Source organism: Thamnophis elegans, chromosome Z (assembly GCF_009769535.1).
Source record: "Thamnophis elegans isolate rThaEle1 chromosome Z, rThaEle1.pri, whole genome shotgun sequence".
NCBI lineage: Eukaryota > Metazoa > Chordata > Lepidosauria > Squamata > Colubridae > Thamnophis > Thamnophis elegans.
Genome location: NC_045558.1, coordinates 91,177,774 through 91,204,900, shown reverse-complemented (window position 1 = coordinate 91,204,900; position 27,127 = coordinate 91,177,774). Strand labels below are relative to the sequence as shown.

The window sequence follows — 27,127 nt, the reverse complement described above, 5'->3', positions numbered from 1 at the left end:
TGTGGAGATCGTTTGTTAAAGCCAGATTCCAGTATAACCTACAGTCCTATACTGACTAAGAAGTGCTTTAACTCTAACAAATTTTCAGAGTTATTTTTTTTTCAGAATTTTGAATTTGACATTTTTCTCCACTTCATAGTCTTGTTTATAAATTTTCAAGTTCGCATACAATTTGTTTTTGACAAAATGCTTGCATTCAACAGATAATGTCATTTAAATAAATGTAACTACTGCATTGGGTGGATACAAGATGTTGCTTTATCCTACACCTGGCTAAACATTCACCTGCAATAACCTCTTCCCAATTCTGTTGAAAGGAAAAGGATGAACCAAGAAGCTGAAAGACCCACACAATTTTGTTATCGCAACACGAAGCTTGCTCCACTTCTTGCTGGGAGTATGTCCTCATAATACTATCATAATGTCAACTCACTAAAAATTTGGAAATGGCTTTAGGTCTTCCTGCATAGGAGAAGTGCTTTGCATGTTAGGTCAGCACAAAACTTTTCGTGAAGATAACCCAGGATTTTCAGAGCAGGGAGAATAGGAGGAAAGCAAACTAACTTCTTATAGCGACCCTGTGGTTGTTAAGTTGTTTCACTGATAAAGGTCGAAAGCAAAAAGCATGTCCAGAGGATTTCTTTAGACTTGCTACTCATGTTTTCTTTTTATGTGGAAATATTAAGAACTAATCCTGGGATTTTCTTCAAACTCTGGCTCTGTTTCTCCTCTGGTTCAATAGGAGGGGGAAGGATATCATGGTCCATCAAATGCTGATGAACTAAATATGCACAATTCATGACTATTCATCATGCTGGGTGGATCCAGTAGAGCCAATAATTCTCCACCCTTGCTTTTCCTTATTGCTTTAATTCCTAGGCTTTGTCTCACCATTATTTAACCGGTATTCAGTTTGTTTCTTGCAGCAGTCTGCAGGAATTCCATGAATCTCAATCCGTACAAAAGGATCAACAATAGAGGAACTCTTCTCTTTATTTAGTTTGGGAAGTTGCTGAGCCGTAATCACCTGAAAGGAGGGGGGGGGAATCATAATAATCATTTCTGCATTCTTTTGCTACTCTTAAAAACCAACAAACAATGTACACAAAATTGGCTGAATATATTAATTGGTACAATCCTAAAATCAGAATTAATTTCCATTGATTTAATTGGTTAAAATGACCAAATGCAAACAAGCAGAAAAGGGAGAGGGCTCCTACACTTATAATTGTTCAGTAGAAAAGAGAATTTTGGCAGAAGGGTCCCTTGCAAAACTACATATCTGCCACAATGCCTGCATCAATACAGCTAATGAAAGTACAGAAGCCTCGTCCTCTTTTGAACCTATGTTCTAATTCAGGGCTATTTGTTCACTGCTATCATCAAATTAAAATTCTTTATTCGGGGTTTAATATCTTCCAAGAAAAGTAGAAAACTGCAGTCTCTGAAAATGATGCAAAACTATTTTCCATGATTTAATATATGAATCTGGATTGCATAATAACATATATTCCATCAGAAACATTGAAGTCTGACACCAACTACAGTAAAACTTATTTAATCCTTTTTCCAGCACTTGAGATTTCAGTGGATATTGGTCAAACTAGTTTGAAATAACTGCAGCCTAAGAGTTAGAAACCCAGGATACTAGCAGTTCTTAGGGGTATTTTTTTTTAAAAAAAAACAACTATTGTTTAGCTATTCGGTCTTTTCTCTTTTAGCAAAGTTCTTTTCTTTGGGGAGAAGAAAAAACTCAACATTTTAAATATCTTTCAACCAAACTACCGTACAGAGTTATGAGATACAATGAGGGAAGTAAAGATCCACACATGCTGCTTTAGGCTCCTAAAGGCAGGTCTATGTACTAATTCAAAATCATAATAAAGTAGAGAATGATTGTTATAAGTAAAAGGTTTCTGGAAGCCCTTTTATGCTTGACTCTTAAACAAAAGTCCTTTATATTAAAGGTATGTGTGTTTCAGTTTCTGTAGAACCAGGAAATAGTACATTTAATTATGGTCATGACATTAAAGCCAAGCAATAGGATTTATGCAATAATGTTTCTTGTTAGTCTACTGTTCCATCTACTTTCCATTTATAAGCACCTAAATGCATATAGCAAGCAATTCAAAGAACATTTGGGTATCCTTCATTCTATCATACCTTGATGGTGAGGGCAATAGGGTGCTGCCTACTCCTATGAATGGGAACCTTGGGGTCAAAATTACTGTGGTTATTGCATAAGAAAGCAGGTTTCAGCACATAGCCACAGCGACCATTCACCAAAAAGCGCCCATCATTCAAATCCATCTCAGAACCCGGTGTCTGGAAATTCAGTGCCACTAAAATAAGACCATAGAAAGGAAAGTGATTAAACAGATCATGAAACTGGAATATTTTCATGGTGCAGTTTTATAAAACTTTGTATCTACCGGCACATTCAAAAAGAACTTCAGCAGTACAGACAGCTGGTGCAAAATGTGGCAGGGAGAGAGCAGCCTTTGGGGTGCCTAGCATGGCCCATATTACACCTCTACGAACTTCATTGGCTATTGGTCTGCTTCAAAGTGCAGCTCAAAGTATTGGTTATGACCTTTAGAGCTATTAATGGCATAATTCCAGACAACCTGATGAACCACTAGGACAAGCCTATCCTACTCATGCCAACATATAGGGTCTATTTTGGATCCCATCAGTCAAAAAATTCTTGTCAAGTTCCAGAAGAAGAACCTTCTCTGCTGCAGTGCCCACTCTCTGGAACATCTTACCCTCTAAGATAAAATCTGCACCCACCCTCCTATCCTTCTGCAAGTGCCTGAAGATGTGGCTCTTCTGGTGGGGCCTGGGGATGAAATGTGGGAGTTCCACATTTGGAGGTGCCTGCTGGATTGATGACAGACCTCATCTCCTACCCTTGCTCCCTATTTCCGTCCATCCAACATTTTGGTTATCATACTGGCGTATTCTTGTGTTCCCTTTTCATTGTTTATTTTCTGAGTTCTATTGTTTTACTTCTGTTTACACTCCTTTCATTCACTTCTTTTTTATTACTGTAAATTACCTCCTATAATAGCCTCATGATGAGATAGGCAGCAAATAAATTTTTCTAAGTAAATAAATAAATAATAATGGGGAATAAAATAGGAGCAGATCTGCGAAGTATAAAGGCAAGGATGTCTGGTCAGTATACTCCCTCCTGTTAATGCATTATTACTGAGGCGCTGTGGCCCAGTGGTTAGAATGCAGTACTGCAGGCTACTTCTGATCACCAGCTGTCAGCAGTTTGGCAGTTTGGGTCTCACTGGCTCAAGGTTGACTCAGCCTTCCATCCTTCCAAGATTGGTAAAATGAGGACCCTGATTGTTGGGTGCCAATATGATGACTCTGTAAACCGCTAAGAGAGGGTTGTAAAGCACTGTGAAGCGGTATATGTCTAAGTGCTATTGCTATTATTAATCCTGGGACACATATTTGTCTTCATTTGTGATTATTAATTTGCTCTAAGAAATACATGTTACATTTAATTCAAAATATATCTAAGCTGCTGAAAGAAAGTACTATAGAACAAAACATTTTACTGTGTTTCCCCAAAAATAAGACAGGGTTTTAGTTTCTTTTGACACCCCCCAAAATAAGTGCTTGGCCTTATTTTCAGGGGGTTCTCATTATTTTAGAGGTGCAGGAGGCGGCAAGTGTGGTCACCTCATGGCTGCTGCTGTGTTGCAATATTTTCAGAACGGGCTTATTTTCAGGGGATGGCTTATTTCAGGGAAACAGGGTAATACTTTGGCTTTGCACATTATTTAAAAACCTCTGGGAAAGGTGTACAGCTCAACAGCAGAGCATCTACTTAAAATCCAAATAGTCTCAGAGTCAGTTTCTTTAACTCTGTGACCTCAAGCTGACAATCATCGTCCATCCTATTTGGCTCAATGGACCATGTTCTTTCTTTACATAAGATAACTTCTTCCAGCAAATAAACAATAACATGAAAAGATCTAAACAATGCCAGATACACCAAGTGATCCGTGACATTCTCATAGGTTGCTAGATAATGTGGTTCCAGGCTTGATCTTTGCTACTCTGCAGTGCTGCTGCCACGGAGCCAAAGGGATTAGTTAACACAAGGAGAACAGAGTTCCACAAAAACAGAAATCTGGTCTGCCTTTGTAATCTGAGTAAGCTGCCACTCAGTCATAGACTGAGCTCTCTCCGGACTGCTCATCCTCAACTTCCTGCTTCTCTCCAAAGCCACTTTAGTTTTTCAGGATAAAACAAGGATGACTACTGTTAGGTTTAAAAATTCCAAGTTACTGGGAAGTACCCATCTCTCCTACCCAGATTTTGGGGTTGTGGGTAATACTCCTCCAATCTATGATTCACTTGTGAAATCAAAGCAAGTCCAACAGAGAGAGCAACTGTGGGAGAAAAAGGGACTAGGAAAGAAGTGCATGGCATGGATTACTCCTCTTTGTTCTTACCAATCTGGCAGCCGACATTCCACATCTCCTGAGGGTTGTAGTTGGAGGAGTTCATCTTCAGACCCAGTGGGTAGATACGGCTGAGGTAACGGGTGTTGTATCGGACAAAATAGTTTCCTGCAGAAAGGAAAGAAGCTTCCAGGTTTAGATCAAAAAGAAGGAAAGAGACAGTGGTCCTGTTGCTGATTTTTATGCACCTGACAGTGATGGAGTAGTATAGATACACCTCACTTATCAATGATAATTGGGACCAGGAATTCTGTTGCTAACCAACACAGTCAAAAGGTGAGCTGTCACATGACCATGACAACTTATGACGGCAGTTCCAGCATTCCCAGTTGCAGTTGTTAAGCAAATCCCACATGGTCACGGCATTCCATGGTCACGTGATCATCATTAGTTACCTGCTGTTGGCTTCCCCAATGACTTTGCTTCTTGGAAGCCAGCAACAAAGGTAGCAAATACCAATTTCATAGCCACAGAACATTTTAACTGAGTGCTAGTTGCCAAGTGCCCATATCAAGATCGCATGTCCACAGAGACATATCAGTTGCAATTACAAAAACCCATTGCAAGTAACTTTTCCTTTGGAATCATATGTGTATGGTTCAAATGATTGCTGTACACAAATTGGTTTTATTGCAGATGACATTCTTTTTTTTTTTTAATTTGTAAGCCTCGTACTGCTATCTCGGTACTGATGCAAAAGACTGATACATTTAGCAAAATAGTAAATTATTCTCTCAACTGGTGCAACTCAGAACCGATGCCTATAGATCAAAATAGGTGAAAAATAGCCATCCATTTAAGAAATATTAATACTTAACAAGTATCTAAGGCAGGGATGTCAAATTCGATTTCATTGAGGGCTGCATCAGGATTGTGTTTGACCTTGGGAGTGGGGAGGTCGGGGGGAAAGGCTGGGGGGGGCTCAGACCCTTTGCCACCAAAAATGAAGCTTGGGGGGGATTCACAGCCCTCAGGACCCTGTTTTTGGACAGGATGGCCTCCTACAGCCCTCCGGCAGTGAAAAGGAGCTTAGGGAGACTGTGTGCAGCCCCCCAGAGCTCTGTTTTAGCTGGCAGAGGGCTACAAGAGGCCTTCCTGCCAAAAATGGAGTTCCTTTTTTTTATTGGCAGAAGCACTGCAGGCCGGCCCTTTGCTTTTTCCAGGGCAGCCCCACAGGCTAGACCTAAGCACCCTGTGGGCCTGATTCAGCCGTTCATTTTACACCCCTGATCTAAGAAATATTAATTCTGTATTTGTACCAAATCCATTAAATATCTAGGTATGTGAACACCAAAATATATAGCTCTCCTAACATCTACCACTCCTTTCTGAATATCTTCCTTTAAATATGTCCTAAAAGTCTGATGGGAACTATGAAGCCTTTCTCTTCTGTGGCAGCCCCTGCCCCACCAAACACTCTTCGCTTTGAAGTTTGGCAGGCCTCCACACTTTTAGTCCAATGGAAATATTTACAGTTACAACATTTTCTAACAATGTTGTTTAGATCAGTAATATTCTCATCTTCTGAAATACCCAAGTTACTAGAGCAAATCCTTTAAATCCTTTAAAACTAAAAAAAACCATGTATATTAATTTCTATAGATATTGGACATCAAGAAATCATTTTGATATTTATATGCTAAGAAATGACTGGAATAAAGAATTACAGGTTTCTACATAAACATTGAGTTTTAACTTCCATACCACCACTGTCAATAGACTTTAAACTGTAATTTATACAACAACAACAAACAATACTTAAACTCCTTTACATCTGTATAGAAACAGACTGCCTAGGCCAGCATTTTATTGAAGATGTAGTAAGAATAATGTTTCTTTAAAACATATGTTTCTTAGTAAGTCCTTTACTTACTAAGCTTTGGGAGGAAAGTAGTGAACTATGTAAATGTAACTGTGTGACAAAAGCTAAGATTTTCAGGCAATAATATTCTTCTGAATTACATACTGAATACTTAGAATTTGACAACTGGACAACACAAATGGATTCTCTATGCCCTTACTATGGACAAAATACCAATATTGAAACATCAGAAAGTTAAGGACTTGATTGCACTTGCCACCTATGAGCAGATTGTCTACAAGTGCATACAAATATAATGAAATATGGGGCTCATTTGTACAAAACACAGCAGGTTATAAAAAGGATAGTTATATAATGTATATCAGAAATGTACATGTATTTCAATAATAACTGCATCTTTATACTTTGCTTTTTTACTTCTTTTGCTTTGTTTATATATATATATATATATATATATATATATATATATATATATATATATATATATATATATATATATATATATATGTTTTGTTCTTTTTTCATTTCTTTTGTCCCTATTTTAAAATCAATCAAATAATAAATTAAAAAAACAACTCCAAGTGGTTGCTGAATAAGTGGAGGTTTAATGAGGACTATTTGTATGCCAACCTCAACTATGACTGGCTAGAAAATAAGGCTATGAATAAATCAATCCGTTTGGTCCTCCTTGACTAGCATATCCATGTTCTGCCAGATATAATGTGTTTGGGCACTGGGAATATTTTATTGCAGGTTACAATATTGCAGATTATATTCTGGTATTCCTTTTCATTCTCTAAAACCTGGCTACCTAGAGATCAAGACGTTTGCAATAAGTTAACATACTTCCTACAGCTTTTACGAAAGTATGTGTGTGTTTGTGTGTGTATTACAGAAGATGTATATTAGCTATACTCTTAACCACTACTTTTAAGACTGGTTCACAGCTCATGTTATTGTAAGATTTTTTCCCCCAAAGAACTCTGATATGATGAACAAGATATAATAGCCTATGACACTATACAAAGCTATCATAAGTAGTTTCCCATTTCATGCTATATCTGAAAAAATTAACCACATTAAAAATTATTCTATGGAGATTCTCAGTCATCCAGATCATGATTGTCCCAAAGGTGCTTTTTCAAAAGGCAACTGGACTTTGTTTTTCCTTCAGAATGTTTCGCTTCTTATTCAAGAAACTTCTGGATGAGAAGCAAAACATATTCAAGGAAAAACAACGAAAGTCCAGTTGCCTTTTGAAAAAGCACCTTTGGGGTTAAAAATTAGTGTCATGTATGAACAGAACTAACATTGTCACTACTTTTATCACAATCAAGAATATTCAGGGTTATGCTGTACCCAGTGATGGGATTCACTTACCCTCCCTACAGGGCAAATGTGAGTGAATGTGCACGCTTGCTACGCTTGCACGCACCTCATCTGTGCATGCGCACCACCTTTTGCACATGCACAGTGCTCATGCATTATGTTGGGGCGGGGGTGAGGGGCGGATTCTCCCACAGCCGCCACTACTGGTTCGCCCAAACCAGAGAGAACTGGCTGAATACCACTTCTGACTGTACCCTTAAAAGACTAAAATGTACTTTACGCAGCCAACTGAGCCAGACTGAGTCACAAAGCAAGCCACACATCATAATGTCCTTGGTATCCCAAAAAACTTAATTTCCCATACCTGAATCTTTGATCAGCTTCCTGGCTTTCCGCTCACTGAATGATGACATCTCTGTAGGTTTCTGGTGGAGCAGGGCATCAGACAGGCTTTGGAATGGAACAGCCCGGCAATATACAACCACATCAGAGAGTTCTCGCGAAATCTGCACTACATCCTTTGCCTGGGGGTAAGGAAGAAGTGCCATGTGCAAAAAAATTAATTTTAATTTGATTAATTTAAAAATCCACTTCAAGTAACACATCCTACTTTGCAACCAAATTAATTCAGGCTTGCAAATAGCTACTACTTTGGCTACTATTAAGTAGACTAGAATATCTTCCAGTTAACTACAGAGAAAAGTTTTGTAAGTTGAAAGCTTTGTTAGTTGAAAGTTCTGTCCCACATTCATTAATGCCATTGATGGGCCATTCAATGTCTTTCAGGGGTTAGGAGATCTAGCTAAATCATTTGTGGACTTACTTACATAGGTTTGCCTCAGCAGGTGGCAGTATTTAGCCAACGTTTGACAGCTCTCAGAAACTAAGCAGTGTGGCCCAAAATATATTTGGACAGGAGACTGGGAATCTCATGCCTGGGAGTCTGAAAAATCTCAGAAAAATCTGAGAAACCAAAACTTCTGTGGAACCAGCAAGAAAACTACATGGCTGAGGCACTAAAAGTAAGCCACAATTTGAAACATGGCTGGTAAGTGTGGCAGCATTATTAAGTGATCATGTAAGGATGTATGTACCACAAAGATGAACTCTTTTGAAGATACTATTTCTGGGTCCAACGCCAAGCTATCTGTAGTGGTGACACTGTAGCACAGCAGCAGTGGGCATGCCTCTTTCAGCACAAAGAATGAAATTCCTGGGTCCCAAACTGGATATTGAATTTCCCTTGCCAACAAATCCTCTTGCAGTGGCATGTGATGAAAAGCAGTTAAAAGCAATTGTGGATATTGTGTTTGTGGGTGAGCTTAGCATCCTGTGAAAATAGCGCCTCTCTTTCCCTGGGATATTTTCTTTCAGCATGGTTATGTTATGATCTTTACAGAACACCCATCTTCTCTATCCTTGGAATGGTAATCAACAAAGGGTTTCAAGGAAATAAAGAAGGCAATTTTCTTCCCTTGTTTTGTCACAATATTTTAATCATCAACCAAGATGAGGAGGTTACCCTCAAATTTGGCAACATTTGAGTACAAATAGAAACTATGTTGCTTGCTTGCTCATCACACATACCAGCCATGTTGGGATTTCTTCCAAGAAGGAAGAAATACTCACCTGAAGAGATCTGATTTCCTGGAGAGAAGATGAAAACTGAAGAAAGAAGCAGAAACAGAAATTAGAAGATCTCTGTGTGTATAAAATACATTTAGTTGTATTTTCTAAAGGAAGAGTTTAAGAAAATGTGAGTAATTTTATTGGATTTTACTAATGATCCAGGATCTCACTTCCTTCCTACAATGGCCAACCAGATGCTTCTGGAAGGCAGCTAAAAAGAATGAAGGCATTACTGTCTCCCCAGGTTTTGTTCCCAGGACATTTTATTAATAGAACTTCAATCTCTGATCTTGCTTCCATGCAACTCTCATAATTTAATAGTTTATTAGATTTATTCTCTACTTGTTTAATAATCCTTTTTGCTCCTTATTCAGTCACATCTTCAGCATTACATTTAAAAAAATAACCTAGGCATTGTATGAAAGAAAGATTGACTTTTGCCAATCAATGGTCAGCTCATTATTGTAAATATATATTCTTTTTTAAAAGTTTACCCATCATAGGTATCATATTTTCCTATACATACAAAAATTCCTAAGAATCATAGGAACTGATGCATTTTGCTATTAGTTCCCAATTTGAAGCATTTATTGTAGACTCTGCTCAAAAGGAAGTTGATTACTACTTTGTCTATTTTAAGAAAACCTTTGAATTACAGCAAACTCCTAAGAATACTTTAAATGACTAAAAGAAAATACAGATGCTGTTTCACTCCAAATGATAGTTGTCTTTTGGCTTGCAGCTGACCACCCTATTTATATTCTGTTCTGAAATTTTTAAAAGGAAGCTTCTGACAACAGAAGACCCCAATTTTCCATTTTAATTAAGAAGAAATGATGTTCTCATTTGATGACATAAACTCTTCCAAAGCAACAAGAGTGAAATGTCTGTTGTAATGCTCTGTAAAGAACTCTAGCCTGATTTCTTTTAGGTATTCCTTTCTATCCTATTCAATTTTGAGCTTTCTGTTCCTCATCCCTCTCTGGCCATAATAAACCATGCTTGTTCTTTACTGGGATATTGGGGAAGGGGGGGAGGGCAGGTGAAAGAAGATGTTTGCAAATTTACACTAAAATATGCAGTACTCTTATAGCCTCCCTCTTCTTTCTCAGTAGCATAAATATAGCAAATGTAGGAAGACAGTGATCTTAAATCTTAGAGGCGTGGATTGGGGTGTGTGTGTGTGAGAGGGCTATTGAGCTTCCCTAAAATGATAACTCTTTACCTTATGCTTTTGACACATTTGGCTACATGACAATATCTGGGCTACAAAAATCCAGATAACTGCTGGATGTAAGCAAAGAAGTTGAGATAAGTTTAAAGTTTGCCCCATCAGAGAAGTTTGTCTTGGGACTCAGAGAACTCTACTTACACCCTGTTTTAAGCAGAGCTATTCAGCTGCATTCTTGACACTCAATTATTTTGGTTTGCTGTTACAGAGCGTCCACCTTAGAGATTTCCCTAATACTCTCTTAATCACCCCTTCAGAAACATGGATCTAAACCTCACCCTCTGGTCTTCTTCCTCCTGCATTTCTTCCTCACGATTGGAGATCAAGTAAACTCTTGGTTCAGTCTTGTTCTCTGATAGCTTTTTCCCCTTCACTAATATTTTCCCCTTCAATTGCTGTAAGGTTTGGGAAAGAAAAATCAATAAACTTAGCTCTACAATAAATCCTTCCTAATAATCTTAGTTAGCTGAATCCGGGGATTTGTAATTTCCTAAAGCCTCAAATCAGCAAAGGTATAGCTCACAATGCTCTTATTCTTCATTTAATTTGGCAAGCTTTAAGATTTTTGTGAAGTACCAATATGACATGAAAAATAAAATATTTATTTATATCCCACTTTTATTATTTTTACGAATAACACAAGGCAGCAAACATATTCAACACAACTTCCTCCTCCTATTTCCCCCACAACAACAAATCTTATGAGTTGAGTTGGGCTGATTGGCTCAAAGTCATCCCACTGAATTCACACTCTCCCATTTTCTAGGCTGGTGCCTCAACTACTAAACCCAACTGCTTTTTATTTGTTATATAATCCCACCATAAAACATTATTTCAAGTGTGATATTGTAAGACAGTCAAGAACATAAAAAATCATTTTGAATTAAAAAAACCTAAAAAATAAAATAATCATTGAAAACAGTGCAGTTACTGCAAATGGCAGAAGCTGGTAAAGTGAAATTCTTAATCCATCAAATTTCTTGGATGGTGACACTGTACAAATACAAATCAGACAATGGCTGCAAAACAATGTTGTTGTTTTTTAATTCATATTTCTTGCTCTGAAGCTTAGAAAGATTCGATCATCAAATCAAATTCCCTTCATGATTGTGAGTGAGGTTTTTATAGCCTGTAGATTACTAGGAAAGATTTTGATCACCCACCTATGCTGGCCAATTATATAATTAAAAAAAATATTTTCATTATATAATTTGCTGTATTACCTCTGGTGATGGCAGTTGCTTGGATAGGTCTCCATCCAGTGGCTGGATCAACAGCATGTCCCCTAGAATGGTTTTCAGGTGATGGGCCATTGTAGACTGCTGCTCCAGGCCACAGTGGTTTTCCAGAGAAAGAATCACAGGATATGAAGAGTGCTGGAGACATAAAGTAGGATTATAAAATTTCATTTCTCTACAGCAGCCTTTTCAAATATTGTTCATAGCAACTTTTTCCCCCTGTTAGTTCAGAGACAAAGTTTGGATATAGTTTTGTATAGATCTGCCCTTTTTTCATGTGGGTTGTGGATCTATGGTTTTAAAAGCAATATAAAACACAAATAACAGTGCATAAACATTTCCTCTTTATGTATCGACAACAAAACCACACAACTATTGAAAGTGATATTATCTATGAAAATATATGATGACAACCAAGCGTATTTGTATATATAAATCTTGTTGCCAACTTTGTCAAATTCATGCGAAGTGCTGGACAATATAGGGGCTACTCCAGAAGAATAAATCAGTACATTTTCTAGACAGCCCTAAATATTTTATTTGTATTGGGCTGTGGTGGTGCAGTGGTTAGAATGCAGTATTGCAGGCTAATTCTGCTATTTGCCAAGATAAATGTTGACTCAGCCACCCATCCTTCCGAGGTTGGTAAAATGAGGACCCAGATTGTTGGGGGCAATAGGCTGACTCTGTAAAACACTTAGAAAATGCTGTAAAGCACTGTGAAGTGACATATAAGTCTAAGTGCTATTGCTATTAGGAACCAAAGTAAATATGTCATGATATTTACACAATTAAGAACTGTTGCCCAGACATCTTTTTGACCCATACATTCAGAACATTTCACAATTCTGTTGCTGTGTTGATTTTTAAGGCCCTAAAAAATTTGGGTGGAGGATACATGAAAAAACCATCCTACCCTATGCAAATTTATCATCTATCAACATGAGTTATGAGTTATGAAAATTTATTTATATGCCGCCCTTTTCCCTGGGGGGACTCAGGGCGGCTTACAACTCAAGGGGGGGGGGAAACAAACATTTAACACATGAGAACAATACATAATTAAAAAAGCACAACATTCATACCATTCGGGCGGGTTACAATCTTTAGCCCCAGGCCTGACGGGATAGCCAGATTTTAAGGGCTGTGCGGAAGGTCTGGAGGGTGGTGAGGGTACGAATCTCCACGGGGAGATCGTTCCAAAGGGTCGGAGCTACTACCGAGAAGGCTCTCCTCCGCGTGGTTGCCAGTCGACACTGACCGGCAGATGGAACTCGGAGGAGGCCTAATCTGTGTGATCTAATTGGTCGCGTGGAGGTAATTGGCAGTAGGCGGTCTCTCAAGTACCCAGATCCACTACCATGAAGGGCTTTATGGGTGACAAGTAGCACCTTGAAGTGTACCCGGAGATCGACAGGTAGCCAGTGCAGCTCGCGGAGGATAGGTGTTATGTGGGTGAACCGAGGTGCACCCACAATCGCTCGCGCGGCCGCGTTCTGGACTAGCTGAAGTCGCCGGATACTCCTCAAGGGCAGCCCCATGTAGAGCACATTGCAGTACTCCAGCCTAGAGGTCACACAGTTGTACAATTTGGCTAGAAGGAATATATGGTGTTAAATTATATAACTTACTAAGATAGCAAATTACAAAGCACCATCTTAGAAGTACTGCTCCTATTCTGGATGGTTTTAAAGTAAAGTTTTATTTTGAAAACATCCTGACAATTTATTAGGAAATGAGAATGAAAAGAAACTAGAGTCTATTTCTAGTAGATATATTAAAATGCTTGCAAATTTTCAACATTTTTTGTTAATGCCTCAAGTCTTCTAAGATTTTGGCATCCTAAAGATCTCATAAGCGTTCAACAAATCTTTAATATTTTTTAAAAAGTTAATTCTGGGGCACTAAACAATGCAGGGAGTATTATGAATGTTGCATTGCCAATATATGAGCAATATAATGTTACTTGATAAGGAGTGCAGGGAAGCCTCTATTGAAAACTCTTCTTGTTTCACATAACAAATAATGCTTTGTCTAATAAAATATCTAGGCCATATCACATATAAGGCAAGAATGCTTTTTTACTTCAACTATTGCTTTAATTAATAATGCTGCATATGAATAACGATATCATTAAATGTGGTGGGATCACTGGCTAAAGGAGAGGGGGCTCCTCTAAAGGTAATTAAGAGACATTCCAGTTTAGGATTGGTTGGGAAAGGAAACTCCTGAGATCAAACTCTAGATCTTTATCTGCCACTTTCCAAGACAGTCTGTTAAGATTCCTGTAATATAGATGATCAACAATAAATTATCTACTTGGGCCTATTTATGGGTGGTTCTGGTTTTTTTTGCACATAACAATAAGATTCTAGTAAAAGTTCTCAAGTATAAAACTTTTGTGTATTATAGTTTAGTCTACCTTGAAGGCATGGTCCCGGATGCTTTCAATTACATCCCGGAAGAGGATCTTGGATGTAAGAGTATGGCCATGGTAGATAATGGGCTCTCCATTAGAACCTTCCCAGCAGTCCAGTTCCACGCAACGGCACCCCTTCATTAATGCCCTGCCAATGGGAGGGGGGAAAGGATAAAGAAATAGATTTTGCATTTCAGAAATGCAACTGGGAATGGATAGAGGTAAAAGATAGTAGAATTTGTTGTTTTCATTCTGACACTCAAGATGTTCAGTTTTGTATGTGATCAAGATGCTTCCCTAAAGCTTTTGAAGCAAATCTAGAATATGTGAAACTATATTCGCTATTGAAATTCAGGAGACACCCACATCTAAAATTATATAAAGAGATATAAGACAGTCTAGGAAAAGCAATGGGTTATGCTGGATAGCATAATCAAACCAATTAATATAGTTGTAGTGTAATCATTTTATGTAATATTCATAAAACAAAGATTATATTCCAGATCAAACAAATGAGGATCAAGCTCAGGAAATGTAGTCATAGTGGGCAGGTGATGTAAAAGAAATGGTTTCATTTTTGTGTTATACATTATGTGAGCCATTGGACTTTCTATTGCTACTAATATGTAATCTGATTCTCCTGTTGAACTGGCCAAATTCATTATCTTCTCTGCCTATTACAAGGAGTCAAATGCTTGGATTTGATACCAGAACTCCCAGAGAGTTCCTGCATACTTCCTTTGATTCATAAGAACTGCAAGTAATATCTGCTGACTATATCTGCTCTTCACTATATCATGTTCAAAATGGCCCCTAAACCATTCATTTAAGGACAGTTAAGGATAATTTTTATGATATGAATGTGAATTATAAGTTTGCATGCTACCTAATTAATGGAACCACCTGATGCTAGAAAATTGAATAAACAGATGGAAAGGGAAATCCCTCCCCAGGTACCAGTCTAATTGTTCCTTTCTGTCATCTTGCCTTGGCCTCGTTCATCTAGTTCTGTTCAAATTATACCTATTCCCATTAATCGGTTATCCTCTCCTAATCTGCTGCTCACCCAGTTCCTTTTCAGTTTCCAGAGAATCATAGATTAAAAACTCACAACAGGTGGTTACCAATTTTCAGGATATGATAGGATCTTCATCCTCAGCTCTGCCCTCAAATATGTGACATTCTGACTTGTTTTCAACTAGATCTTTGTGGATTTATGAGAACAATACCTATTCTGCAACCTCCGTTTCTATCACAGCTAGATAGCTATAGCTGTTCACAGTTGGGTCATGAAAAATTCTTACCGAACATATGCCTCAGTGCTACTGGCCCCTCCAATCTGATTGTCTGTTAGGTAGGTATTATGGGAGGAAGAGATGAAGTAATGGCATAAAGGCTGGCTCATATCCTGATAGATCCCGGCATGGGCCTGGTTGAGGATGTTTCCCGCTGAAGATAGTAAGTACATTGTGAAACCATCCAGCATCATGAGATTGTGTTGCCTGGCTGTGGAATAGAGACAGTTGGTGAAGCAGGTTTGACTACAATCCATGAAACAGGTTGACCAGATACATTTCATAAGGTAAGTAAAGGCACTGTTGTATAAATTCCAAATAGCTGCATCTCATTCTTTCCCTGTCCCTGAAACAAATAAAATACATAATGTAGTGTCACCTCATTTTTTTCTTCCTTGGTCTGCTTTTTGAAGGATAAGGAAAAATGAAAGACCAAAAAAATCATGATAAATTCTTGTGAATGAATGTGCATTTCTAACTTTCCATTCTCAATGGCTCTTTTACTGTTGTTGTTTTGTTTATAATTTAATCTTTTAAACAATTGTATTGGTTTTATGATAAGGTGCTACGATCTAATACTGTGATAAAACCATCAAGGAGTCCATTTTTTTAAAAAAGGGAAAGGCATCATCATCTCATGGATCTTGTTCTGGAGATGAAGGAAGAAGATAATATCTATGTTCAGCAGCCACCATTCATAATAAAGCATCTTCTGACATCTATTTTTGCGGCTAGACGAAGATGATAGCTTTCCAAAGACTCAAGGTCAAAATTATATTGTTATTTATATGATGCCATCTACGTACAGTAAATGGAGCTTTACAAAAAAATAGGTTTAAAGATCTTTCCCCGAAGAAAATCACAGTCTAATAACTGGTATACAAAGATGAGATGAAAAAGAATGAGGAATGAATGGAACAGCAGTAAACAGGAAAATAATCTGAAATTATTTTAGTTATGTGCACTTAGATGTAGTCACAACAATGTCTTAGGAGTCATGGAAAAAGTGGATTAGAAGATAGAACAATGGAAAAGGCGGTAAAATTTAGACAATTTGACAGACAGAAATTAGGAGCAGGAAAGAAGCAGACTTTCAGAGGCTGAGACAGGTCCTCCAGTGACTAAGACAGCTGCAGGTTGACAACAATGGTTATAAATAGATAGAATGTGGAAGCCTTGAGGATAAGATTGAGAAGCTTGTGGAGATAAATGCTGAGACTGAAGATTTCCAGTATAAAGGGTAAGAATATTAGCAAATAAACAATTTTCTCAACAGAACACTAAACTAATATCAATAGAGGTGCAACACAACCAACCAGAAAAATATGTTGTATTATGGGTTCCTCTGATTCTGAGGAGAGCCTGCTGAATTCTCAGCTTGTAAAGGAAGAGGCTGTAAGCACCCTGTGACCTGTGAATCAGATTCAGCACAAGTGGCTGCTGATTCAGCCTTGGGAGACTGCCAATATCTAAATCACATCACCAGTTAAGAGGACTGAGAGCAGATATCTGCATGATTTCTCAGGAGAAGGGACTATCAAATAGTCCAATTAGGCAAAACCCAAAACTCTGAGCATCCTCCAGACCACCTCCCCTTGTTGGGAACAACTGTCCTGCTTCCCATTGCTTCCTATCCCATGTTCATCTTGTTGGAGTGAGCTTTGCGGACTACTTTGGCTTTTAACATGCAGCCTGTTCTTGCATGATCTAAGTTTTCTATCTTCAACCTCTTCAAAGCAGCCTTGCACCTCCAACATAGCTTACATATCTGAAACTCTGCATTATCTTTTCAACTCTTTCTTGTTGGCCAATAACCCACTTCTGTCTCTGCCTTAGTTTCTTCTGAAAATGATATGACAAATTAATAAAAGTTTATAAACTTGTAACTATGGCTTTATATTGGCTTGGGGTTTCAGGCTAGCACAGACATGATAGAAAATAATATTTATTTGGTAATGAAACATCTGCAAGAAAACCACCAAGCTTTTTGTAATGTTTTGAAAGCTAAAGCATCATTCTCTGGCAGTAGATTGAAATGTTAAGGTCAAAGGAAAGAGGGCAGAGCCCCAGAGAAAGGTTCAGACAGGGTCAAAAAACTGGGGCAGGAAGAAGGAAACCAGGGAAAGAATAGGAGCTTGGAATAATGTAGAGTTGCTGATCCATTGTCCATAATACAAACATTCATTTTTTTGTATCCTACCTTAATTGCAACCCTGGACATTGAATCACAATTCAAATTAGACAAGGAAAGATAAAATTACTTCCAAAAATGTATCTCCCATGGCTACAGTTACATATGTATTTTTGGCAGGGCTGCAAATGGACAAAAAGTTAAAAAGTTAATTAAAATGTCATAAAAAATGTTGTTTTTCTGGGCCTTTGTCGATATGTTGTCTGGCTGAGGTCAAGGTGGCGTTTGAAGTAAATTGAACCATCACTACAACTTTATTAAGGTCTTGGTGGGCCCTGACATCTGCAATGGGAATGCATTGTTGTAGATCTTGCAGCCAAATCAAGCAGGATCTGGTAAAAAAGGATGCTTTGGTAGACACTCTGACGGCCCAAGCAGCGGCCTGGAAACTCCATTGCAAAGTAAGGTCGACTCTTTTAACCTTGGGTTTTAGAGCATCCTCTGGCGCCCCTGGAAGGTTGGCTGAGGTATACAATGAAGTAACCGGAGCATCCAAGTCAGGGGCCTGTAGGATTTGGGCCAAATCCTTATCCACATTGAAGACTTTTTTGTCCATGGAGGATGGCATGGGTCCAGATGTGGGAGAGGACCACTGATGCTGGACTAAATCCACAAATATTTTAGGGATAGGCATGGTGACGGCCTCAACAGTGGTCTCTGCAAAAAGAGTCTCAGCTGACATAGCCTGGCTACATAGAGATAGTACAGCTGCCTTTGCACCAAAATTGACAGAAGTTTTAGTTTTAAACAAAAGGGATTTGAAGAGGGGAGGCTGAAAGAGCCCTGAGAAGGTGATCTGGTCAGGGGTCACACCCTCATCCTTGAAGAGGTCAGTCTCCCTAATCTCACCTTCCTCTGGAATCGACGCAATGTCATCTTGGGCAGGAGCAGGCGACATGGAGCCAGGTTTAGGTGCGGCATCCATTACCCCCACTGTGCGTGTGGAGGGCCCATGCACAGGCTCAGGTGCAGTATTCAATGTCCCTGGTGGGCTGAGGTGGTGCAGTGGTTAGGGTGCAGTACTGCAGGCCACTTCAGCTGACTGTTATCTGCAGTTCAGCGGTTCTAATCTCACCAGCTCAAGGTTGATTCAGCCTTCCATCCTTCCAAGGTGGGTGAAATGAGGATCCAGATTGTGGGGGCGATATGCTGACACTGTAAACTGCTTAGAGAAGGCTGAAAGCCCTATGAAGCGGTATATAAGTCTAACTGCTATTGCTATTGCTATTGGTGCACGCGTGGAGGATCCACGTACCGGAGCACCTTGGCTCTGCTGCAATCTAACTGCCCTGCCTTTTTCAATGGCATTTGGAATTATATCTGGCATATTTGGCATGCACATGGGCATGTATATTGGTGAAATAGAATTTGGACATAAGCTCTGTGATGTAGAAAGCAGGGCATAATCTGGTCTATCCGGCCCCAAAGGTAAATCAAAGTTCCCTTCGTGGGGTGAATTGTGTAGATCCTGAACAGACCCCCAGATTCCAGTGGTGTCAATAGGCAGCCTAAGATCAAGGGAAGCTTCCCTATCTTGTCTGTCCTCAGGTGACAAATGCAGTGGCAACCTTGATGAGGAACAGAGCCTCCTATCAGGTGGCAATGCAGCAAGTGTTTTCTGGCTAGAGGCTTTATTACATAATTTTTCCAATGCCTTATCTCCGTGTTTTTCGTACCTGGAGGCAGACTTAGATGTCTTTTGAGACTTGGAGGATTTTACTGTCACCTTGCCACCCTTCCTGTGGGGCTTGGTAGTCCCTACTCTGGAAGAAGAAGCATTGGAGGGTCCCTGATCAGCCTCTGGGTCCCCTGCCACCCTCTGTAGGCTGCCCTCCTTCTCAGATAAGACTCCAATGAGTTCTTCAGACCTCAGAGCTCTTGCGGCCGCCATTTTGAATCTCTGACACGACTGGTTTGCAAAATGGCACTTTGCACCTTTTTTAACGGCTCCTGGAGGCTCTGCAACCAAACTGAGGTAAAGGGGCTGTAAGGTTTGCTCAGCTGTTGCTTTTCTAGCCGCAGATCTTGCCCAATCCCAGGAGAAGGAGAGATGGATGGATGGATGGATGGATGGATGGATGGATAGATAGATAGATAGATAGATAGATAGATAGATAGATAGATAGATAGAGGGGGGAGGAAGGGAGAGAGAGAGAGAGAGAAGGAGGAGGAGAAATCAGGATGATCAAATGCAGGAAGAATGAATCAGGCTCCTGCACTTTTCCTTGTATAGAAGACAGAATTTGGCTATGTACACAAATTCCTGTTTAATACAGTAATTACAGGACTACTTGTCCAGTTTTAATATGCTTTGGGTCAACTTGAAGAATACAGAACAAAATACTAATAAGGAATAAAGTCACACTCTCGAGAAAAGATCCAATGGGATTTAAATATGAGATCTAGGGCCATCTGAAAGATATTTTTAGAAGAAGATACTCCTTACTTCTTACATTCCTTACTAAGTACCTCTTCTGTACATTCAAATGGGCACTGATCGTATACTGCTAGCAAAACTGAACTTGCTTGATTTATTGTTATACTAACCAAAGTTCCAGAGAAAAGCAATTATGGGAGTAAATCATGCTATAAAACTATCATATCATAAAATGAACCTAAAATGAACCTTGAACCATGCTGTTACACAAACTGGGACCTTGAAGCTTTAGGACTGAGTTTTCCCAGCTTTAAGGAGCTGGGCAAAGGTGACTTTTTTGCTTCTCTATTTCAAAGGTGTCTAGAATTTTCTAAGAGTAAAGAGGAAGTACTAGAGGTAATAGCTGCACTTTATATATGAGCTTATATCTGGCTCTTCATTCCCCTCATTTGTTTTGTCATGTAGGGTAGCAACACCTAAGTGACTCTAGTTGGACTAAAAATGAAGAAATAAACAGGTTCAGTGCTAATAAGTATTTCTGATACTAAATACTAAAAAGTATTTCTAATAAGCCAACCAGAAAATTCCAGGGCTATAAACTACATTTAAAAAAAACCAAAAATCTCAGAAGCTGACAGTGGCAGTAACACAAAGAAAAATACATGTAGCTACAAGTAGACAAGCTCAGCTCATAGAAGACTCTATTGTTATATTGCTGTGAGTAATTTTATTGTTAATTTTCTTATCTAATACAATGGATTTATTAAAGATTGGTTGATCTACAGGCTGAATTTATCTAATTTGCATAAATGGCAGCAAGAATGCCATTTAGGTCAGGCTCCTACACCAGCAACAACATTGTCTCTGTGATACAGAAAGCGCAAGGCAGTTTTGCCATAACTTATTTTGGTTTGCCAGTATGATAAAATATATTAAACACCATTTCTTTTAAAAATTCTGTTACTAATAAAATCTAGAATATTTTACATTAAAAAAATTAATTATAATATTTTGTTATAGAATAAACAAATAAATTTTGTTATTGTAGAATAAAATACTAAAATACAAAAGCAAATATTAGGACAAGGTGGGGAGGGGAAGGGGAAAGAAAAGTGAGGGAGGGGGGAGAAAAAAAGGCATTGACCTCTGGCCCCTCTGTTGCAGTAGAATAAAGCATTACAGTATTTTTCGGAGTATAAGATGCACCAGAGTATAAGACACACTAAGGCCTTGACGAAGCATTTTTTTTTAAAGTAGGTAGGTAGATAGAGATAGACAGTGGGAGAGAGAGAGAAATACAGTAGGTTGGTAGGGAGAGAGAGAGAGAGAGTAGGTAGGTAGGTAGGTAGGTAGGTAGGTAGATGTTTCCAGGTGTAATTATCCATGTGCTGGAGAAGGAAATCGCTGACAATCTGCAGCACCTAAGACTTGTTTCTGCTGGCACAGCACTTGATCAATGTAATTCTCATCAATCACTCTAACTAAAAAGCTTTCCGAAAGAGAAAAAAAAGTTTTTGCACTCTGCAAATCTCCCCAAAACAGCCCATTTTTTGTGTGAAAATGGGTTTGTTTGTTTTTTCAAATAAAAGGCATTAATAGCCTTGGGGGGGGGGCTTACAGAGTGCTCCTGAGGGGTGGGGGAGCCAAAAATGAGCAAAAATGGCCCGTTTTTTGTCAAAAAAATAGCATGTAAAGCCTTATGGAGGCTTATAGAGTGCTGCTGGGGGCTGGGGGGGCAAAAAACTGCCCATTTTTTGCTCATTTCTGCCCTTCCCAGCCCCCAGGAGCTCTCTGAAAGCCTCCATAAGGGTATGCCCGGCTATTTTTGTGAAGGGGCAGGGCTTCAGGAGGCAAAATAATGCTGTATTCAATATATAAGACGCACCCAGATTTTCAGCCTCTTTTTTGAGGAAAAAAGGTGCATCTTATACTCTGAAAAATACAGTAACATCGAACCTCTACTTTTTATAAGCTATAAAGTAGCCATTCCTATAACAACAAATTAATCTAATCAATAAAACCCAAAATCAAACTTTAGTTTTTTCCACCTGAAGCACAAAGTCCAGAAGCGGTTTCCATTTCAGAAACAAAAGTACTTATATTCTTTTCTTTGATCTAAATGATCAATTTAGCCACCTCCGCCAGAAGTATTTTACTAAATCATTTCCTGTATTTGGCCTGCACTATTTCCTCTCTGTTACATTATACAGCACAATATTTTAAAAAAGCAAAGGAACTCAGTTACTAAAACCAAGCAAATAGTTTTTTCTGCAGTACTCTCAATCCTAGTAGTCCCTATACTATATTTGTTACAAGCCTATCAGTATTGGATTGACTACCTCTCCAGAATTGGGAGCAGAAAAAAATTGTTGCGGTTGTTCCAAAAAATAATGACCTTCATCCAATCTGTATCAGGTTCCTGATCAGCTGGGATACCGAAGTACCCAGTCTTTCCGGATGTTCTTGCAATATACCACTATAACAAACAATGGTGCCTGGGGGATAAAATATTGTAACTGTCTTGCTGGAAAATTTACTATCATATTGTTGAGATACATGTAACACATTCATACCTTTTTCATTGAGCTCATACGTCTGAATGATATGCTGAGCTTGTTGCAAGCTTATTTCTTCACCCTGGTCATGCAAAAAGTCCTGCAGTTCCTCAGCAGAAAGTACAGAGTCCTCGCCTGAATATTGGTGGAAGATGTCCTCCAGCTCAGGCCGTTTCATTAGTCGTGTACAGAACTCCTCAATCTCATATTCTTCCAAGCGGTCATTGTTTGATTTGTCACATTCCTGATAAAAGAGAGGCAGAGGAATAAATGAACTGCAATGAAAACTCTATCAGAGACACCTGATTAGCAACTGAATGTCCAACATGGGAAAGGGTGACTTTCAGACTTTCCCAGCCTGGCAACTTTCAGATGCACTGATACCATCATTCCACAATTTCCGAGTAAGACAGCTGACAGGAATTACCAGGATTTCCCAAATTGATGTGCTTTAGATATGCTTTGCAGACCCAATATGTCTAAAGTATAACAGTTTACACTACACTAAGAGCTACATGCTTTCCCCCCTTTACACAGCAATTAAAACAGGCAATTAAAAGCAAATCACATCTGCATAACATACATTGCTTAGACTGCAGCAACAGAAAAATACATGAAATTACAAAAAGCATTAAAAACTACTTAATTTGGAGTGAAATATAGTAAGTATTGTGGCCTGGGGCCGATGTTCTGTATTATTTATTATCAAAAGTTAGATTAAAGGAGAACATAAGAGACTTTTGAACAAACACTTTTTTGCAGAGCTTTGGAGTTAATAACCCTGCAAGACTGAACGATCTACAACACAGTGATGGGATTCAATTTTTTTAAATAGCGGTTCTGTGGTGGGCGTAGCAGGGGAAGGATACTGTAAAATCTTCATTCCCTCCCCACTCCAGGGGAAGGTTACTGCAAAATCCCAATTTCCTCCCAATCAACCGGGATTCTGGAGGTAGAGAATGGATGGGGGTGGGACCAATCAGAGGTGGTATTTACCCATTCTCTGAACTACTCAAAATTTTTGTTATCCAGAACCGGTCAGAACCTGCTGAATATCAACTCTGTTACAACAGCAAGTGTAATGAAAGGGAAACTAAGAGAAGTAACAAAGTAGTATTCATTATGTTCTAGGACTGATCAAAACAGTAACATCTTTTGGGTGGGGAATACATATTATATACATTCCTCCAAACACACAAGCCCAAATAACATTGTGAGGTAGATTGATCTATGAAACAATAGTTCAAAATCATCTAGAGAATTTCCACAGCATATAATGGACTTAAACCTCAGTCTTTCGCCAATATTTTAACTAATACAGGAACTATGGAACATACGAAGCTGTCAAAGCACCTTTTGAATATAAAGCTACTGCTGAAAAGGGCATGAAACAAAAACCAGAAGACAAGACAGAAAATAATATGAATACCTTAAAGAGCTGATAAGCATAGATGTCATTCATATCTATGTTTACTATTCGTAACATGTTTTTGATCTCTTTGAAACTCATCTTATTGTCGTTGTTCTTGTCGGCTTCATGTAAGATGCCATGGATCCAGGTACGGTCTAATGTAAGGACAATGTAAAAAACTGGGAAGCATCTGCCTTAAAATTTAAATTCACTCTCCTTCTGTCTTACATATTTAATTTAAGAAAATTGTGAAGATGTGTCTTAATACAAATTCTTAAGAAAAAGGGAAGGAGTATTGGGGCACATTTTAAATGCAAGGTACAAAGATATCAGCTATCCACAAATATTTGATTGAGCAATTTCTATCTAATTTTTAGACATATGATTAAAATGTGTTTATCAAATTCAAGTTGTAAGAAAAGGAAGAATTTCTGTCCATATAACCTATTTCAGAAAAAAATTAAATTACTGCTTCTAAAGCCAATAACTTCCCCTTTGTTAGGTAAGAGTTTTCAAATAGAGAATGGTTACATTCCAGCAAGATCACTGCCGTAAAATTACTTTGCTGATGCATTTTGGCCTTTGAGGCATAAATCAACTTTTGACTCTGTGGCCATTGCTCTACATACAGTATAATGGTATAACAGTATTTCCCTGCCATGGAAGATGCTACAAGATAGTAGGGGTAAGATGCTTCCTAATTCTATTTGCGTCTTTTGTGCATCACCCATGCACAGCAACCCATGAAACCAAATGTGGCTCTAAATCCCATTTCAAATATGGTACCATATGTATTTTTAAAACTCAGGTGTCTATACTTAACACAAGCCGAGGCACAGATTTTAAAAAGAGAAAGGAGGGTTTTGTATTGGTTCAACAAAAACTTCCTTTCTCTTTTTAAAATCTATGTCTCAGCTTTAGGGGAAAATAATATCTATCACACTTCTAATTCTTTGCCGATATAGAAATAAAGGATATTGCTCAAGCTTTTCTTGCTGGTTCATGGCTTCACATCTGACCATCAGTTTTGTGAGTCCCCTCACCCACTGCTGGGCTTCAGTCCCAGTCCGAGCAGCCAAATCCAGGTTTTTCCGTTTCCCCTTGAAGACTATAGTGAAGCACTGCTCTTCTGCAAAAGAACCACCAAATTTCCGAAGTCCCTCAGATTGGTAACCTTCACGTACACTTTCAACATGGAGGATGGAGACTGAAAGACAAGGCATCAAAGGGAGTCATTCATGGAGAGAGATAAAAAATAAAAATATTCTAGGTGTCTCAACTCACCGAACACCTATCATTTTCAGTGAAAATGTTTTCATTTGCCAAAAGAAAGCAGGGAAAGCTTATAGTTGCCTCGCACCATGGGATGAACTGTATATATATTTGATACATAAACAAATAGTAGAGCATAGAATGAGCAGGCAAAAGACTCAAGATTCAACTCATAATATTTCACCACAGGGCTGGAAAAGCCAATCTCTGAAACCCTGGAGAATGGATGTCTTTAGTGCCAATTAACCCTTTGTGATCTAATGTCTCTCAACCATACTGAATTCCAACTCCCATCATTCCAGCTCAGCAGACAGAAGGTGGGTCCAAAGAAGAGGAAGCAGTGTTTGGCTGTGATATAAAGTAGTTTTCTTTATTTCCCACCCTATCAAAAACTCATAAGAAAAAAAGTTGTCCAGAAAAAAGGTTTGTGATGCCTGGACAGGATGGGAATAATAATCTAGGACTCCTAGAAGAAGAGGCAAATATCAGACCAGGATGTGTTTTATTGTGTTCACTTTAATTTATTCAAACATTTCTCATTTATCAGTAAAATTTTAAATACCTCTGAAAAAAAGGCTCCAACTTAGGAGAGAACTATTGGCTTGATCAGCCAAGGAAATGGACCACCTCTTCTGTGTTAGGCTATCTCAAATATTCTTTCTTGCACTTCTTGCTCTTAGGACCCCTTTTCCACTTTTAAAAATTATAGCAGAGCTTTTGTTTGTATGGTTTATATGCATACTCCTTGACTTATGGCCACAATTGGGCCCAGAACTTCTGTTGCTAAGTGAGACATTTGTTAAGTGACTTTTGCCCCATTTTACAACCTTTCTTGTCACAGTTGTTAAGTGAATCATTGCAATTGTTAAATTAGTAACATGGTTTTTAAGTGAATCTGGCTTCCCCATGGACTTTGTCAGAAGGTCACAAAAGGTGATCAAATGGCCCTGGGACACTGCAAACATCCTAAATATGAATCAGTTGAATTTTGATCACATGATCATGAGGTTGAGGCAACTGTCGTGTGAGAAACCGTTACATAACTTTTTTCAATGCCACTGTAACTTTGAACAGTAATTAAACAAACTATTGTAAGTTTGTTCTACCTGTACTGATCCATTTTACCACATTAAAAATTAAAATTGACACATTCATAGAATGTTTATTCATTAATATAAAAATAACAATATTAAGTCCATAAGATATTAACATAAATATATATTTCATGGAAAATATATATTTTAACCAATAAAAAAAGAATTATGTTGTTTTAAATTTTAGCAAATATCTTCTTGCAAACAGCTGGCAAATAATTATGATTTCACAGGAACGCTGAGAGGGCCTTGAGGGGATCCCCAGACCACACTTTAACAAAGACTGCCCTAGAGTTCATCACAGACTGCAAATTTCCCTTCTGTCAGATATCCACAAGAGGCCACTGGCTTCCTAATGTTGGTTTAGAAGTTCTTATAGTTTGGAAAGTAGAAGGCAAGAAGTTTTGGGAAAAGGTGAAACAAGAAATGGAATCTGAAATTCCAAATTTTTCAATCCTCTTTTCTCTTGAAGACGGTGATTGAAATTATTCCTTTTATGGGTTAAAAACGCACACTACCTGTGAAGCATTCTTAGTGCCTTCCTCCCTCCCCTCCAAGCCAAATGGATCTGTCTTGTGACATAGTCTTATTCTGTGAGGAAAAATTAATAATAACTCTTGAAAAATGAAGTAAAAATTTAATGATTTCTGCCACTAAAGTCACAGCCCAACATGAAAGTAAAAAAAAGAGAGAAGAAAAAAAACCTGCCATCTTTTAAAGCAATAACAACAATGGCGAATGGAGTCAACACAATCCCACTATTTCTCCATTGCT

The 27,127-nt window shown here is 38.4% G+C and overlaps 1 protein-coding gene across 2 annotated transcripts in view; it reads right to left on the bottom strand.

Annotated features, from left to right (window-relative positions):
- The window catches only part of PLCD3 (phospholipase C delta 3), a 70,048-nt gene that overhangs the window by 7,223 nt on the left and 35,698 nt on the right, over positions 1–27,127 (bottom strand). The window contains exons 3-14 of one of the 2 annotated variants that reach the window (XM_032235441.1): positions 24,966–25,194; positions 24,006–24,135; positions 22,595–22,820; positions 15,463–15,664; positions 14,162–14,306; positions 11,725–11,877; positions 10,780–10,896; positions 9,271–9,306; positions 8,006–8,165; positions 4,482–4,598; positions 2,164–2,342; positions 892–1,027 (exon numbers count right to left, since the gene is read on the bottom strand). In XM_032235441.1, coding sequence (XP_032091332.1) covers positions 892–1,027; positions 2,164–2,342; positions 4,482–4,598; positions 8,006–8,165; positions 9,271–9,306; positions 10,780–10,896; positions 11,725–11,877; positions 14,162–14,306; positions 15,463–15,664; positions 22,595–22,820; positions 24,006–24,135; positions 24,966–25,194 — 1,830 coding nt within the window. The remainder of the gene's footprint in view (positions 1–891; positions 1,028–2,163; positions 2,343–4,481; positions 4,599–8,005; positions 8,166–9,270; positions 9,307–10,779; positions 10,897–11,724; positions 11,878–14,161; positions 14,307–15,462; positions 15,665–22,594; positions 22,821–24,005; positions 24,136–24,965; positions 25,195–27,127) is intronic. The other variant, XM_032235442.1, reaches the window with a different exon arrangement.